The 17,326-nt window shown below is 50.4% G+C and overlaps 2 protein-coding genes across 3 annotated transcripts; one reads left to right on the forward strand and one right to left on the reverse strand.

Annotated features, from left to right (window-relative positions):
- Nucleotides 1-608: 608 nt before the first annotated feature.
- On the reverse strand, nt 609-11,023 carry HECTD3 (HECT domain E3 ubiquitin protein ligase 3). Its single transcript, XM_016199253.2, has 21 exons — nt 10,653-11,023; nt 10,310-10,470; nt 9,948-10,040; nt 9,735-9,870; nt 9,344-9,459; nt 9,145-9,258; nt 8,929-9,011; nt 8,326-8,491; nt 8,019-8,100; nt 7,160-7,342; nt 6,956-7,008; nt 6,711-6,775; nt 6,445-6,548; nt 6,060-6,179; nt 5,855-5,944; nt 4,669-4,875; nt 4,263-4,392; nt 4,091-4,165; nt 3,911-3,992; nt 3,721-3,792; nt 609-3,558 (listed from the first exon to the last, which is right to left on the reverse strand). Exons 1-21 carry the CDS (start codon nt 11,001-11,003, stop codon nt 3,474-3,476), a joined length of 2,568 nt encoding a protein of 855 aa, XP_016054739.2. The 5' UTR covers nt 11,004-11,023; the 3' UTR covers nt 609-3,473.
- Nucleotides 11,024-13,277: 2,254 nt separating this feature from the next.
- UROD (uroporphyrinogen decarboxylase) lies at nt 13,278-16,544 on the forward strand. Of its 2 annotated transcripts, XM_016199324.2 has the most exons (10): nt 13,278-13,350; nt 13,982-14,094; nt 14,215-14,294; nt 14,371-14,433; nt 14,621-14,818; nt 14,940-15,101; nt 15,424-15,561; nt 15,723-15,823; nt 15,905-15,971; nt 16,308-16,544. In XM_016199324.2, exons 1-10 carry the CDS (start codon nt 13,331-13,333, stop codon nt 16,467-16,469), a joined length of 1,104 nt encoding a protein of 367 aa, XP_016054810.1. In that variant the 5' UTR covers nt 13,278-13,330; the 3' UTR covers nt 16,470-16,544. The 2 variants fall into 2 exon arrangements, with proteins under 2 accessions (XP_016054810.1, XP_016054809.1); XM_016199323.2 differs by lacking the exon at nt 16,308-16,544 and having other exon boundaries at nt 15,905-16,299.
- The last annotated feature ends 782 nt before the right edge of the window (nt 16,545-17,326 follow it).

The raw sequence follows: 17,326 nt of genomic DNA on the forward strand, positions 1-17,326 counted from the left end.
TAATATATAAAATAGAGAATGTGCTCTTAACAAGTAAACTATATTGCCTTCCCATGGTATATATCCAATAAGTGGTTTTTTCCATAAAGACTTTGAATTCATAAAATGTAAAATTTTATACATTAGGAAAGAATATTTATGAAATTAAATATTAAAGTACAGACTGAGAAACAATGACAACACCTGACACAACAAAGGGGTTAATATAGAAGTTAAGGCACCTTAGTTACCATGTCAGCAGGCTTTGGAGGCCCTTCCTTTTTTCACTGTCCCCAGCTTTTTTTTTTAATCCTCACCTGAGGGTATTTTTTCCACTGGTTTTCAGAGAGTGGAAGGGAGGTAGGGAGGGAAGGGGGACAGAGAGAGAGAGAAAGAGAGAGAGAGAGAGGAAGGAGAGAGAGAAACATTGATGTGAGAGAGACACATGGATCGGTTGCCTCCTGCACATGCCCAACCGGTGCCAGGTACCCCGCCTGCAACCTAGGTACATGCCCCTAACCAGAATCGAACCCAGGACCCTTCAGCCCACGGGCTGATGCTCTAACCACTGAGCAAAACTCGCTAGGACTCACTGTCCCTAGCTTCAATAAATGTACTCTCAAAATCAAAATCAATAAGAAAAGTATAATCAAACCAATAGAAAATCAGACAAAAATATATAAAGAGCAGTTTATAAGGAAGAAAAACAATTGCTCAATGTAGTAAATAATCAAAGCAATGAAAATTAATATAATCATACCATTTTTAGGACATTAAATTATCAAATAACATTTTTAAGTGTTAGTACTCAAAGATTGGTAAGAGTTTAGGAAATAGACACTACAGAGAGTAAAAATTGATACATCCTGGCAATTTGGCAGTTTGACAAAGCGATTTTAGTTATTCTAAGGAAATAATCAAATAGGTATGTGCAAGGATATATGCATGAGAATATTTATTGTAACACTTGTAGTTTTCAATATCGAAAATTTGTAAACAACCTTAATGTCCATCTGTAGAGGGTTTTAAATGAATAGACAGTATGAAAATTCCCTACAATGTAATAATACAATAGTCAATAAAAATGATTAAAATGGTCTGTGACCATCATTTCCTGCTCAGATTACTCCCTGCCTCCAGTGTCTCCCTCTCAATTCATTCTCTACACAGCTGCCAAACCAAAATCTAATCATGTCTCTCCCTTGCTTGATGCCCTCTTGGCTGCTCATTGCAAAACCCTAAAACGGCCCTCTAAGGCTGGTCTCTTCTCTCTTCCTTCTCACATCAGTAACACAGGACTCAACATGTTCCTCAGCTGGCCTTTGTGCCCAATTGCTCTCCCTCAGGATTTAGCATTCCTGAGAGCCCGACTGGTTAGAATCATCCTGTTCTGTCCTCTAACAATACCCTTCACTTCTCCTTTGGAGCTCTTACACACAAGTTATTAAATGTTGTGGGTTTTTTTTATGCCATTATTTGTTTACTATGTGTCTTTCCCATTAGAGTTTAAATCTCGAGAGGGCAAAAATTATCTGTTTAGCCACCATTTAATCCCCTGCATCTGGTATGGTGCCAAACATAAGTGCTTGATGCATTTATTTAAAGGATGAATGATTAAATGAAAAGAAAGCTGCAAAATATATAGTGTGAGGCCAGTTTGTTAAAAGAGGGACCAAAGACTCATATGGCCCATAACAGATAAAAAAGGACTGCCTCCTGCAGGTTGGCGCTGGCCAGGTCTTTCCCAGAAAACTGGAAGGCACACCTGAGAAGGGCAGGACACAGGGGTGGGAACTTGCTGGGAAGAGCAGAGCTGGGTGGGAGGGACAGCCTCTAGGGCTCCAGCCACTTCAGCTCTCTGCAATTGAATGGGCTGCTAGAGGACAGAGGTTGTCTCCTGTGGACCCCCAAAGCACAGGGATTGAGCAGCCACAAGATGAGAGTTGCCTGAGAAGCTCACCTAGGGTGTTAGAGCTATGTAGAGATAGGCCTTTGGGTGCACACAGCCCGGGGGGAAGGGCCCTGTGCCACCACAAGGAATTTCCAGCCAGAACAGTCAGGGTGCACCCTAGAGGGCAGCCTGGGAAAGAGGTGGGAGCTACCCCATGCATGCTTCTTCACTTGTGATCATTTGAAGGACTGCCCACTGTAAGAGTGAGGGGACTATATCGGCACTTCTCTCAGGGGTGGGAGGGTAGGGGTGTACTTTGTTCTTAAAGACTTCACCTTAGCTGTGAGGCAACTAGAGGGGGCATGGGGATGGGTAGCAATGCTGCTGCCTCTTCTGTCAAAATCCTGACCTGGGTGGTTTATCAGCCACCTCAGGGGCTTGCCCTCTATGATGTCAAATTCTTCTGCTCACTTGGTTCCTGAAGGAGGACTCCCATCCTCCAAATCACCACATCCATCCCAGATGATGCCAAGCCAGCTTTTTCCCCCCTTTTCTGGGTAGTGGGATCTTTATTTCCCTGCTCAGTTCCAGATTTAATGTTTGCCTCTAAGAAGCCCACCACTCCCACTTAACACACTTTACCTTGGAGCCCAGCAGAACCCTAAAGTCCTGGAAAAGCCTTCTCTAACATCCCTCAAGAGCCCAATAAACACATTCTAAAGGAATAAATTCACCCATTTATTCAACTTTTCCCACATGCAAGACATTCTTTGATGGAGTTTCATGGAGGCCCTTAAGGGAGGGAGAGGTGGAGCAGGGATGTGCATAAGGCCTAGTAGGTTTAAAGTCTAGGCTTTATTTTAGAGTTGGGTAAAGAAGAGCTAGTGAAGATTTCAGAGGGGACAACTGGCCTTAACTTGTGCAGAAGTGATTAATATGGGGCGGTAATGGCAGTAAATATTTAACATTGAGTGAATGTATGTTCTGAGCCAGGGAGGTAGTGGCACTTATCAGTTGAGACTGGGTTGGAGAAAGAAGGAGAGAGCTAACACCTTGGGTATTGAGGGAGAGGAGGAAAAGACCAGTATATGAGGGAGGGGTATTCAGTTGTCAGTTCATTCTTGCGGCAGGTGACTAAGGAGGAAGACCATCACTCCCTATCCATCCCTGATGCCTTGTTTGGGGGAGATTCCACCACCCTCCATAGTTTTTGTTTTGAGTCCATGCTAAAGCCAGAGAAAAACAAGGATAAATAAAAGAGGAACCAAAAATTGAAGCAAAGTCCCTGGCGGGTAGGGAGCTAGAAGGCCTCCTTCAAGTAATTCAGGCCTGGCAGCTTGTGCTGGGCTTATGGAAGGTTCCCTCACAAAGGCAAAATAACTCAGGAAGCAAGCCCGAGCACGGGTAGGGCTTATGCATCTGCAGGCCTGGGCCACCAGTGTCAAGTCACTGCCCACACTGCAACCACACACAGGGGCTGTGCATGCTGGCTTTATCTGAGTGCATCAGCTCACGTTCTGCCCCAGTTGGTCTAGGTGAGGTGTCTTGCCCTAGGCAAGGCTGAGTGGGACACTGCTGGCCTGTGGCTGTCCCTGGCACCAACTCACTCCTCCCAAGGGCTCATGTCGGTGTCGATGGCCACACAGTTGTAAGCCGCATAGCGGAGCTTCTCCTCACACACCTTGGCGCTGGAGGGTGGGGAGAGAGCGTTTGTCAGTGCCAGGTGTAGAGGCCCCCCATTATTACCAGGGGCGATGAGACTCCAATTGGTACACTCAGCACTTCATCCACCCTAGGATGTCACTTTTCCCCTGCTCCCCATTCTCTGGGCTTGAACCTAGGAAACCCACCTGACATAGTGTGGTAGGAAGAGGGTGCTGGAGCAGGTGGAAGACTCAGGCAGTGCGTCTGTGGTCTCACAGCTGGAGGTGTGGAGGGGCCAGAGATCAGGAAGAATTGTAGGGGCACTGGGCAGGGGTCTGACATGTATGGGGGGGGCTGGGCAGAAGGCCAGCTATAGCTCCTCCCCTCGGCACTCACCCCAGCTTGTCCGGGTAGATGTAGATCCGTGCAGGCAGACGGCTGCGGCCAGTGACAAAGCGCAGGAAGCGGCTCCGGTCCTCTGGATGGAGAAGGAAATCAGTGCCCGCACTTACAGCCTGATTCTGTATCCCACAAGTGGGGTCAAATCCAGATACTACTCTGCCCTCTACCACTGACCATTGGTGAAGCTGTTCAGTGCCTCCCAGAAATACTGCACCCGTGTGTCAGATGGTTCGAAGTCCTCGAATCGGGCTGGTGGGGACAAGGTCAGAATTCATTCTTGTCCTGATGGACAGAGCTCTTAAGCCCTACCCAGTGCTACACTGCCCCTGCTCTGCCCCACACTCACTGAGCTTGCGCAGAGCGTCCACAGTGACCTCTGGGTCCCCACACACTTTCTTCTCTAACTCTTGCCAGGTCAGCAAGTCCAGCACAGCCTGAGGCACCACCTTCAGCAGACCGGTCTGCATGGCTGCCACCTGGGGAGGAGAGAAAAGGCCTGGCTGGGGAAGAGGGCACAACTCCCAGCTCAGTGTGTGGTGGGGCCACATGGCCTCCACTCACGGAGATAATGGGGGACATGGTCTTTGCTTAGCACTGGGATATCTTTGTACTTCAATGATTGGCAGAAATGTGAGACAGAGGGATGATGGGGGACAGAGTTCTTGGGATTGGGTACTGGTGGCCTATCAGGCTGGGCTCTGGCTACTAGGAGCTGTCCAAAGCTCTCTGTTCTTCTGGCCTCTGGGCAGTACCTGCTCCTTGCTTTCCTCTAGCCGTGCCTTCTGTACCAGTTGGATGAAACGGACGCGATCCTCATATCCCACCACAATGCCTGCACCCCCGGGGATCAGCTCCACCACCTGCTGGTCACTCAGTACAGTGGTGAATGTTAGTTCCTTCCCAAATTTGAACTCAAATGTCTCCTTGTCCATTCCTTCCATCACTTCCAAGAGCTTCACCTAGGAGTTAGAGAGAGGCAGGAAGGTCAGCTTTTCATTGTTTAACAGTCCTTGTTTTTCCTCAAGATGCTCACAGGGAAGCAGGACAGAAAGCCAGGCAAGGAAGTCCCCATGCCGGCCATGAGAGAAATGAAGGGATCAGTCCAAGGGCTGTGAATGCAACAAGACAACATGTAATCAGGCTTGGAGGCCAGGGAAGGCATCCTGGAGGAAATGGCATCTATGCTGAGACCCAAAGCATGGTTGGGAATTGGCTGGGTCACAAGGAAGTCAGGAGAGAGAATATTGGAAAAAGGTGGAAACAATAAAAAGCCTAAGCAATCTGTTTGGCTGAAATGTGAACCAAATGACCACATATACATGGGTCATGTACGACCTTTCTGGATTTTCAATTTATCCTAAACCCAGGGCAGAGCCACTGAAGGGTTTAAATGAGTGCGAAATGAATTACTCTGGCTGCTGGAGATCAGATGGGTAAGCATAGATAGGGGTGCTAGCCTTTGTAGTTAGTGGTTAGGTTAGAAAGGAAGGTAGCCTGAACCAGGAGTATAGGAGTGAGATGGGAAAAGTAGACAGATTCCAGAAGGAGATGTGACAGAATGTGGAAGGTGAGGGAGAAGGAGTGAAGAATGAGCCTGAGGGCCTTGGCAGGGGAAGGGGTGGGTGGCAGTGCCATTCTGAGACAGGGAGTTCAAGAGGGCAGTAGAAGGGGGAGTTGAAGTGTATGCTGAACTTGAGGTGCCATCATAGGGCAGACATCCAGCAGGCAGATGCATATATGGTCCAGGCTTTGGAGAGAAGCTGGGTCTAGAGGTAAAGGTTTAGAAGTCACCAGAATGTGAGCAGTAGCTGAAACCGTGGGAATAGATGGGATTGGAGAGGGAGAATGTGTATCGTAAGAGACGGTTCAGGACAGCCCTGGGGAACAGCAACATTTGGGGCCTGGACAGAGGAAACACTAGCTCCAAGCCCTACTCACCAGCACAGAGTCCACGGCTGGGAAGTCCTTGCTCCAGCTCACCTCCTCACCAGACAGCTGCTTCCACACAAAACCAGGCAGAGCCAGGACCTGGGGGACAAATATTCATTAATGTCTTCTTATCCTGAGCTACCCAGGTTTGGCTGGTCCTTTTTCCTTCCAGGGCCGAGGGCTGATTTGGTGGGGTGCAGATTAGGCTACTCACCAGGAACTCCTTACCCCGAAGGGCAGCACCCATCAGCTGTCCAATCCACTCGTACTTGGCAAAGTCTCGGCAGGAGGGGTTGGGCACATACATGTCCCGGGCCTCACCTGTGCCATTGCCCTGCCCCCGAGACAGAGCTGTCAGCATGGCATGGGGTGGACCTACTTTGTTACCTGAGATTCCCCAAAGACTTCCCTGAACACCTTCCACTGGGGACCCTGAATGATCACTGAATATATAATGGCTACTCCTTCCCTGCCTGCCCTGAGGCTGCCCAGGGCAACTTGGACCCTCTTCTGCCCCCTCTCTAGCTCAGCCTGGTACTTGAGAGGTTTGCAGAGACAAAACAGCAGAAACAACTTGTGAGATAGGGGTGGGAGATTACCTGGTTGGCTGTACGCACAAAAAAGGGCAGAGGCACAGGGGTATCTGCCGAGCTAGGACATAGTTCTTCTGACATGTCTGCCAGGCTATCCCGGAAACCACCCCCTGAAATGACAGAGAGATGCCTTCAGCTGGGGCACTCAAGAGCTCCAGCCCCGATAATGGAATAATAAAAGTAGGTCCCCTATCTTGGTTAGCTGGTGACCCCAGAAGCCTCTACCACTCTAACTAGGGCAGGACACTTACTATCCTCCCTCAGGGCCTCACCTTGGTCAATAATGCCTTCTGCAATGAATTTACACTCCCACCACTGGTCATAGCGCATGGGCCACCTGTAAATAGGGGTGGACCTCTGTCATCATGCTGGGCCAGGGCTTGGGACGATTCACCAACCCAGACACCAGCCAGGAGTAGGGCTACAGAGTGGTAATGGTGAGGGGTGCCAGAGGCAGTGTGTGGGTGTATATGCGTACATGAATGCTCTGAGTAAGTCTCTCACCCTCGTGCCATACCTGTAGTCCAGGGGCTTCTCATACTTGTCAGAGGGCTTGAGGCCTTCATAAACCTGGGGTATGGGAAAGAGGAAGGAGCTATAGGAAAGTCTGTGTCAAGACCTGGCCCCATTCTTGCCCAAAGACCCTGCTCAAGTCCCTCTTGGCCCAGCCCCCTAAGCCCCTTACTGACCCTCCCTAAGTATAACCCCAGGTAGTCCAGACCTGGGTGAAGACAGCATTCTTGCAGGCAGGGTCCCTTAAGGGGCAAGCACGGTGTTCCATGGCAAGGCGCCGGTTGATGTACAGGCGTGGCATGAAACTGGGCTTGCTGCTCTCTGAATCACGCAGGCACTGGGCCACCAGGCTTGGCCGCTGATGCGACAGCAGCAGGAACTGCTTCACTTGCTGGTGAGAAAAGGTGGCCAGAGCAGGACCGGTAGGCAGTCAGCCTCTGTTCAGGCCCTGGAATCTTCCTCTATGCCTGAACCCAATTCCACTGTTCAAGTTCAAGCCTAGTCCATCCCTGTCCTTGCTTCCAGTCCCTCCCTTAGTCCAGCCACCAGGGGGAGCTTTCTAAAACAAACAAACAAAAAATCCAACTTTGTTATTACCTTACTTAAAATCTTTCCAATGGCTCCACTGACCTGGGACAAAGTCTCTGCTTCACAGTCTGGTCCACAGTGACCTTTGCTACCAGAGCCTGTTTCCTGTCCACTCCCAGCCTCATCTCCATGCCATAATCACATCATTTAGATGCTGCTAGTATGCTGCTCTCACTTCATCTAGAGTTGCTAGCAACTCCCATATGCACCTTTTATGCAACCTGTTCTATTCACACTGTCACCTTTCCTCCACCAGCTCTTTCCTCCACCAGTGTCTTTCACACACTGCCTGAGGAATAGCACCAGAAAGACTAAATTTTGACTATGAGTCTGGCTTTCTTCCTATGTACCCAGAGCCCAGCAAAGGTCCAGGTCTAGAGTAGGTTTTAAGAAATCTCTGCTGAAGAGTGAACGACTGCATGAGCAGAAAGGGGGAAGGAGCCCACTGCTAAGACCAGCACTGGATGGGCCAGGCTCACCTTAATCTCACTGAAAGTGCCCAGCGTGTGGTCCCAGGCAGGTACCAGGTGGTGCAGGACGCTGTCTAGGATCTTTATGAATCTGGGGTGGGTGGGTAAAGGTAACTGCAGCTAAAGAATTTGGCATGGATGTCAGACCCCTCAATCCCCAACACATAGGTACAGGAGCAGCCAGGGTCCAGAGGCTGCTCTGACACTTGAAGTAGAACAGATTATAGTATAAGACTTGGGGACCTCCTCCACATAGACATACAAGGCTCAGGGTTGGGGGAAGGGAAGGGCCTGGCAGGCCCAGGACCACAGCCACCTCTGCAGGAGAACAGCTCTGCGGTATAGTACTTCTGGGTCAGTGCCTTCCAGGCGTGGATATCGCACCAGGCTGGCAGGCTGGAAAAGGTCTGCATTCAACCCTAGCTCCCGCTGTCTAGATGACTTGATCTTGACCCCTCGAAGCCGTACATCAATCCCGTCATCTGGGAGGAGACAGAGTGAGGTCACTTGCTGTGCTTGTTGCTTCCTTGCCCTCAGACCTGAGAACATTTCCTTAAGGCTCAGCCTTTTGTCACCTTTTGCCCCTAGACACTTGGGACCTTTGAGATCTCCTACTCACCTATTTCTGATTACTATATTTTTTGCTGGTTCTTCTGTCCATCACTAAATTGTTGGAATGCCTGAGGGTCCCAACTCAGTTCCTGTTTCAGATGAGCCTTAAAATCTCTATGGCTTTAAGGCAGGTCTATACCTGGTACCTTTCACCTGGATCAGGCTCCAAAGCTTCAAATCCTGGAGTTAGTTCGCTATCACCTTCATCTCAACTACAAGCCCACCCCCTTCCCTCCACACTCACTGCCAGCTAGCCCCCATCTACACAATGGGGCACCTTTTTCCTCCTTAAGGCCTTAAGCCCCACCTCGGCACTCCACAATGCGGATCTCAATGATTGGAAGGTGGACAGTCATATCCTCCAGGACACAGACATCCCCTATCAGGGTCCTGAGGAGAGAGATGTGAGACACTTTGGATACTCACCTTCAGGGATTGCCAGGGTCTCACCCAACCTTCCAAGGTGGGCCAGTCCCCATTGCTAGGATCATGCCCCACCTCCCACCCAGGCCAGCTTGCTCACTCGTCAATGCTCACGTCACTCAGCTTCTTCAGGTTGTCCCCTTCGCCCCCATAGACAACCACCCGCTTAGGCATAAAGTTGTCATCTGTGGTATCAACTGTGAGTAGCAGCTTCCTAGGGGGTCAGAATATGCATGTGGGTCTCTGTACACCCACAGACATGTGGCTCATCCACCTTGTCCTACTCAGAGCCCACTCACTTGACAATGGTGCCCTTTTTCATGGTAAGCCGCACCCAATGCTGACACTGGGACCCATCACTCTCCCAGTAGGTGTCTGCATTGCTGTCTGTCAGGCAGGACACATTGAACTCCTCCTGAGGAGGGGGAGAGAGGCAGAATCAGTGTTTACCCCATTCCCTGCACTGGGAGTGTGCTTTGGGTCAGGCGGGAGAGAAAACACAGTGGGTTAAATGCACACCCGGTATGGGTGGAATTGTCTCAGGGTTCTAATAGGATTTCCAAGATGGGGAGCTGGAATGAGTCTGGCCTATGGGGATTCAGGTTTAACTCTCGGTCTAAAGGTGAGGGTTCTGGATCTAGCAAGATGTGACTACCTCTTGCTTGGGGTGGGAGGAGTCCCAGCACCCACCGTGTAGGAAGAAACGTCTATGCTCTCCACATACTGCTTCACGCTACCCAGGTTCTCATCCTCCTTGCCCAGGTGGTCGTACAAGAAGTGGATCAGGTCCTCGTCGCACTCGTAGGTCCACGTTGGGGGCACATAGCTAAGCAATCCCAAATCCCTAATTAGGTCGGGCCAGACCTGGGTTACTTCCTCCCCATCTCACACCAGCTCACTCACAGTAGCCTTTGTACTGCCTCTGTGTATGCCTCGGCTGGCTGAGGCCTCGATCCAAGGCGATGTGAGTATGTCAGGTCCACCACCTGTTCCCATCTGTAGGCAGAGAGTGGGGGGCGTGGTGGGATGAGGAGACATCAGTGCCTAGAAGGACAACCCCCCCAAGGCCTGGAACCTTATCCAGCGCTCCATCCCCTCCAAACTACGCCACGAGAAGCCCCACCCCAGCTCCTTCAGACCCCGCCCCTTCCTGCTCTTAACCTGGCCTTCGCTCCTATCCCACCGAAAGGGCGGTGCCAGACAGCTTTCCAACCTTCCGGTGCCCGGCCGACCTACTGCAAGCCCCGCCCCTCCAGCAGCAATACCTGAGCAGCGGGCGGTAGTCCACGCCGAAGAGCTGCTGCTGCCGCTGGAGGTGGTCCGGAGTGTCTATGGGTACGAGGCGGGCCCCGCCTTCTGCGGGGCGGCACACCAGCAGCCAGCCTTCGTCCAGCCCGCAGTCGCCCAGGTGCTCTGCCAGTTGCTCCTGCCGGATGCGTCAGATGGGGGCAGGCGTCAGGGAACTGCCCAGCCCAAGGCAAAGGGCACTGAACGCAATGCCAGCTCAATACGGGGAGGGGAGGGGAGGGGAGGGGAGGAAGGAGAACAGCCAGAGGCTTCCCAGGCCCCAGGGGTCTTTTGCGGGGTTCAGGGCAGGCCAGGGCGCACCTTGGTCAGCTTCACCCAAAGCCCGTGGCCGTTGCACAGCTCCTCGCCGGTGGTGCGCACGCAGGAGCCGCGCCGGAGCTCGATGCTGTTGCGGGCAGCGCGGAGGGGCCCGGAGCCCGCAGCTCCCACGCGCAGCCCCAGGCCCTCCGCCTCCCATACCGGCAGCAGCACGCGCGACGGGCCCGCGGGGTCCTTGTACAGCTTGTAGAGCACCTCGCGCGGCACGAAAGCCAGCGCCGCCGGCAGAGGCCGTCCGGCGCGGAGGCTCTGCGCTGCCTCCGCCAGGAAGCGTATTCGACCCAGCAGCTGCCGGGGGGTCTCCAGGGCCGCGCCCGGGCCCGGACCCGCCATGGCGAAGTGGCCGAGGGAAGCCCGGGAGCGACCCGGCTCTAGCAGCAGCCGCCGCAACGGCTGACAGAGCTTCCCATTAAGCTCTGCCCCGCCTTCGGCCAGCCTTTGCCGTATGTTCTGGACTAAGCGCACCTCACGTATTGCCTTCTGTTCTCGGATCCTCAACCATATTACCTATCTCTGTGCCTCCCACTCCTCCAACCAGGCCCAAGTTCAGTAGTTTCTACCTGATCAATCTCCCCTTCGCTACCCATTTCTACTACCATTTTATCGTCACTGCTACCACCCTTATTCAAGCCACCACCCTATCCAGCCAGGATCATTGCAACCGCCATTTTTCTGGTCCTTCGGCTTTCTATTTTGCCTCCTCACCAAGTCATATTACAGCCAGAAGAATCTTTTACAATTTTCTAGACATATTCTCGGGCTTCCCATCCTAGGGACAGTGTGACTTAAATGACTGGGAGAATAACGTCCTCCCCAGCCCTGCCACTGACGCGAGTCTTGAGTCACGCAGGCGTGATCCTGGCTGTTAGTCCAAATCCTAGGATACTACCGATAATTGTTCAGTTTCTCCCAGTAATTTTAAACCGAATGAGAAGAAAAGCCTAGATAGGAAGGGAAGAGGCAAAAAAGATGGACAAGAGCTGTTGATGAAGTACAATCACGGAGGAAAAGGAGACTGTCCCCTCCCCCATTAAAAAAAGTTTTCTTGAAATATAATTCACATACCATTCAATTCACCCATTTAAACTACAATTCGATGGTTTTTGATACATTAATTTTTAAAAATTGTGGTAAAATATATATAACAATTTGCCATATTAAGCATTTTTAAGTGCACAATTATCTATTTTCAAAACTTTTCATCACCCCAAACAGAAACCCTTTAAGCAATTAATTCATTGCCTCCTCTCTCCGGCCCTTGGTAAACTCTAATTTCTGCCTCTATGAATTTGCCTGTTCTAGATATTCCATGTGAGTGGAACACACAGTATTTGTCCTTTTGTGTCTGTCTTATTCCACTCAGCATAATGTTACAACAATGTTGTAGCATGTATCAGAACTTAAATTCTTTTTATGGCTGAATAATAAATATTCTATTGTATGTATATACAATATTTTATCTAGTCAGCTGTTGATGGACACTAAGGTGGAAAACTTTTTTTTTTTTTTTTTTTAGAGAGAGAGGGAAAGAGAGAAACATCAATGTGAAAAAGCAACATCCATTGACTGCCTCCTGTATGCCCTTGTCCAGGAATCTTAACTGGCAACCCTTTGATGCGAGGGACAACTAACATTCAACCAACTGACCCACACCAGCCAGGGATGAAACTTTGTTTTGATATATTTTTCAAATAATTGAAGTTATCAAGAAATAAATGATAAATAATCCCATGTAATTTTGACAGTTTTCCTTTTTTTTTTCCTTCCTAGAAAATTGGGAACAGTGCTTCTCTTTCCCTCTTTTCAGGCTATTCGTATGCTATCACACTACTACAGAATAAAGTGAACAAATGCATCTCACAAAGGTCTGCGTGACCTGAACTCTGCAGACATCTCCAACCTCTTGAATTCCACCAAATTGATTTCCTGGTTTTCATAATAATAGCTATTTGCTCTTGTGCCTCTTTGCTTTACACATGCGGTTCCCTTTGCTTAGAACACCCCCACTGCTTTCCTCAATTAAGTGAGAAGCCCTTGGGAGGCAGCTTGGGAGGCAGCCGATCGATGTTTCTCTCTCTCCCTCTCCCTTCCTCTCTCTTTAAAAATAAATAAAAACATATTTTAAAAACACATTTATTATTGTGATTGCTTATTTCTCTTTTCCCCCATCGATCTGTAGCTCCTTAAAGGAAGGGGCTATCTTGTTCACCACTGAAACTTTCACATCTATTATAGGCTCTTAGTAGGTAATATAAATATTTAATTATTTCAGTTTCCTCTGCAGCTTGGTTCCATAATCCACTGTATGTATGCCTGGCTGGGCCAGGCATAAAAAGTTGTTAGAATCATGGACAGTTGGAGAGAAAGTGAGACTTAGGCTGAGCCGTCGGGATTCCTAGGCTGTCAGAGGAGGGCAAATTCCTCAAGCCACAGGAAGGTACAGTTTAAAGGGAAGTTATTTTGGGGGGTTGTTTCTGCGTCGCTACTCCCGACTTTACGGTGAAGTGAGATAGTTGGTTCAACCTGAAGCTAGAGTCTAATCATGTGACTTCCAACATGGCCACCGCCGGGGCTCAGTCCAGGAAGGGGCGGAGCCTGGGGAGGGGCAGGCTCAGACTCCGGTTCAAGTGCGACAGGCTCGCAGTTGCAGACCTATTACCATGGAGGCGAACGGATTGGGGTGAGTTCTCTGCACCACGCGCGATGTGGTCAGCGACGCTTCTGAGCTGTCTTCCAGCTGAGGGATCTGTCCCAATACCCCGTCCCCCCTGGAGAGTCCCCAAACAGAACCCCAGAGTTTGGAATCCCGAATATCATCCAACCTTGGATTCCTGAATTATCCCAGGGTCCGCCTCGCTGGACTGCATCCCCTAGACTTTCATTTAGGGGATGCACCTCGGACATTCTAATCTTCAACTAGGTCCCCTATTTCCGGACCGTCAACTCTGATTCTTGACCAGCCCCCAGAGCCGGAACCAGCCCACTTATACTCCTGTTCCAGTGATTTTCTTCTGGTCCAGAGACCCTCAAACTATCCTTTCTGCACCCCTCCCCCAGTCTTTCCTGCGGCTTTGGGCTTGAGGAAGCTGGGACTGTGCGTAGAGGCGAGGCCCCAGCGCGGGCCCTTGTGGTCCTGTGCACCACCTGATAGGCAGAGAGGAGGCGGAGTGGGCCGGGAGCCACAGCTTGGGAGCTGGTCTGGATAAAGTAGATAACGGTGCTGGCCTCAATCCGCCTTAAGAACCCGAGCCTTCCCCAACCTTCAGCCTAGCTTACTGACACTTAGCTCCCACCCCAACTCCTACCTCCAGACCCCAGGGCTTTCCGGAGCTGAAGAATGACACATTCCTGCGGGCAGCCTGGGGAGAAGACACGGACTACACTCCGGTTTGGTGCATGCGGCAGGCAGGCCGCTACTTACCAGGTCAGGGTTAGGTCCTGAGAGTTTGGGTAAAACTCTGGAGGACAAAATGTTTTTGAGGTGCAGGAAAGGACTCTAGAGGTTCCTCAAGGCTGAGCCCTGCCTTCCCTCTCCTGTCTACAGAGTTTAGGGAAACTCGGGCTGCCCAGGACTTTTTCAGCACCTGTCGATCCCCAGAGGCCTGCTGTGAACTGACTCTGCAGGTGAGGGGTCCACAAAAGAGGGAGGGATTTATGCCCTCAGCTCACCACTTAGTAACCTGTCTTCTATTCCCTATAGCCACTACGTCGTTTTCCTCTGGATGCTGCCATCATCTTCTCCGACATCCTTGTTGTACCCCAGGTACCCGCTCAAACCTGATCTGGAATATGGACACTTATCCTCACTGGACAGTAGGAAAAACTTAGCCTGGAAGAGATGGAGTTTGGCTGAGCTTTATTCTCCTTTTTCTCTTTCCTGGCATGGGCTGAATAGAGCCTTTCCTCCTGGAGTTATAGGTTGGGAACACAGATGTTTTCTCCCCCTCCAGGCACTGGGCATGGAGGTGACCATGGTGCCTGGCAAAGGTCCCAGCTTCCCAGAGCCGTTAAGAGAAGAGAGGGATTTAGAGCGCCTCCGGGATCCAGCAGCAGTGGCCTCTGAGCTGGCCTATGTATTCCAGGCCATCACCCTCACTCGACAACGGCTGGCTGGACGTGTGCCACTGATTGGCTTTGCTGGTGCCCCGGTAATGTGGAACAGGGCAGGTTCTTGGGCATGGGGAAATCACTCTCACAGGTCTGCTGTAGGCAGAGGAAGGAAGTGTCAGACTTCCACACCTGTGATATTCTCTCTGCATCCTTTCACAGTGGACTCTGATGACATACATGATTGAGGGTGGCAGCTCAAGCACCATGGCTCAGGCGAAGCGCTGGCTTTACCAGAGACCAAAGGCCAGTCACCAGCTGCTTCGCATTCTCACTGATGCTCTGGTACCATATCTGGTGGGACAAGTGGTTGCTGGTGCCCAGGTAAGTCCTGAGGGAGAGACAAATAGGCTGGAGTTTAGTCTTTATGGACCAGAAGCAACATAGTTCCCTACACCTGGCTGGAGCAGCTTAGTCCACTCCGACATTGGCAGGAAGGCTTAATGTTTCATGTGTTCAAAGACCAAAGCTAGCACTGGCATCTGGAGGAAAAGACAAAGCTTTTTGAGTGGAACTGGGTTTATAGACTTAGGCAGTACAGGGGTTGAAGTCACTTGGGGGAAATTGAGGCCTATTCTGTGTGGGGGGCCTGAGATATTTCCTTTTTGTGTGTTAACTATTTCTCTTCACCACCACCTAACTGTAGGCATTGCAGCTCTTTGAGTCTCATGCAGGACATCTTGGCCCACAGCTCTTCAGTAAGTTTGCACTACCCTACATCCGTGATGTGGCCAAGCGAGTAAAGGCCATGCTGCAGGAGGCAGGCCTGGCACCAGTGCCCATGGTAAGAATGGGAATAGAGTGAAGGTGCGATTGGGACTTTCAGGGTCAGTCTTGCATGGAATGTAGTGACCACTGGAGGGCAGCAAAGGTACAGCTGAGATAGGTTAGTGGGCATAGTAAGGCCCTCTGTAGGCTCAGAAATCTGACCTTTCTTTCCCCCAGATTGTCTTTGCTAAGGATGGACATTTTGCTCTGGAGGAGCTGGCTAAGGCTGGCTATGAGGTGGTTGGGCTTGACTGGACAGTGGCCCCACAGAAAGCCCGGTAAGTAATGGAGGATGAGGTAAAGGGAGTGCAGTTTCCCTATGAACAGTCACCAGAACATAGCACTAACTCTGCTTCCAGGGAGCTTGTGGGGAAGACCGTGACCTTGCAGGGCAATCTGGACCCCTGTGCCCTGTATGCACCTGAGGTAACAACCAGGGTCCCTATGTATGTCTGTGAGTTTGTCTCTTTGCACTCCCATGGCTATGGATATGGTTGTATTATTGTGTGTTTTTATGTCTGTCTCTCCCCTCTACCGCATACACACCATGTGAACTCTAGGAAGGCAGGAATTTCTTTTTATTGTTGTTTGTGTTTTCTTAGTGCCTGGCCTATCCTAGGCATCCAATTAATTTTTTTGAATTAATGATTGAATGAATAACACTGAGTAGACTCATGCCTACAGATATGTGTGTCACTATTATATAGGGAGGACAGAGGCTTGCAGGCCCTCCCTGTAGCCAGTGTCCTGTTGGTCCCCCAGGAGGAGATTGGGAGGCTGGTGAAGCAGATGCTGGATGACTTTGGGCCACAGCGCTACATTGCCAACCTGGGCCATGGACTTTACCCTGACATGGACCCAGAACATGTGGGGGCCTTTGTGGATGCCGTGCACAAATACTCACGAGCGATTCGACAGAACTGAGCATACATTTTCCCCCCCGCAAGTACTACCAACACAGAAGATTGTTTCCAGGAGAATAAAAGTCCCATAGTTGGAGTCTAGCATGTGGTTTGTGAAAGATCTGTGCATTTATCTTCAGTTACTTCTTAGCTTCTGCTCCTTCCCTGGGGCCTCTTTCTGCATCCTCTCCCAAAGTCATGGGAACTCAGATATCAGAATATGTACTTAGGACTTAATATTAGGGTTCTCATCACCATCTTTTAAAAAAAAAATACGGGTATTGTTTTTGTGCGTGTGTTTTTTTCTAGAGAGGAAGGGAGAGGGAGAGAGAGAGAGAAACATCAATGATGAGAATCATTGATCAGCTGTCTCCTGCATACACCCCCACCCCCACCCCCACTGGGGATCGAGCCACCAACCCAGGCATGTGCCCTGATCGGGAATCGAACAGTGATCTCTGGGTTAATGGGTCAACACTCAATGACCAAGCCATGCCAGCCAGGTTCTCACCACTATCTCAACCTTAGATCTGCAAGCCCCAGAGTTATATGGGTTTGGGTAGAGCTTCCCAACAGTTGAAGCGATGACATTTGCAGAAAAATGGGGTCCCTACAGCTTATGAGGCCAAACTGACAAGACTTTGTGTCTGAGGAGGGAGGGGAGAATAGATCAGAGAGGGGCACAGGAATGGCTAGAATACTTCAGAGAGGCCTGTCAAGGAAGATGGAGTCTAGGTAAGCAGGGAGAAGCTGAGAAGCCTTCAGCTTTGACTCCAAAAGATAGGAGGACATAAAACCTTAGAGGTAGGCTGCTTAGTATTAGAGCCTTAGACTTGCATCACTGAGGTGAGAATGGCCTTTGAAGCCAAAAGTCCCTAT

This window comes from Miniopterus natalensis, chromosome 9, assembly GCF_054644295.1.
Source record: "Miniopterus natalensis isolate mMinNat1 chromosome 9, mMinNat1.hap1, whole genome shotgun sequence".
Taxonomy (NCBI): domain Eukaryota; kingdom Metazoa; phylum Chordata; class Mammalia; order Chiroptera; family Miniopteridae; genus Miniopterus; species Miniopterus natalensis.

Excerpts from the sequence above, each read along its gene's own strand:
- HECTD3 (XM_016199253.2), bottom strand. The coding sequence starts at position 11,003 with ATGGCGGGTCCGGGCCCGGGCGCGGCCCTGGAGACCCCCCGGCAGCTG. Across the intron at positions 7,009-7,159 it reads AGAATGCTGTCTTCACCCAG|GTTTATGAAGGCCTCAAGCC; the intron begins GTCTGGACTACC and ends CCCATACCCCAG. Across the intron at positions 5,945-6,059 it reads TTCGGGGTAAGGAGTTCCTG|GTCCTGGCTCTGCCTGGTTT; the intron begins GTGAGTAGCCTA and ends TTTGTCCCCCAG.
- UROD (XM_016199323.2), top strand. The coding sequence starts at position 13,331 with ATGGAGGCGAACGGATTGGG. Across the intron at positions 14,095-14,214 it reads GGCAGGCCGCTACTTACCAG|AGTTTAGGGAAACTCGGGCT; the intron begins GTCAGGGTTAGG and ends TCCTGTCTACAG. Across the intron at positions 15,824-15,904 it reads GTGGCCCCACAGAAAGCCCG|GGAGCTTGTGGGGAAGACCG; the intron begins GTAAGTAATGGA and ends CTCTGCTTCCAG.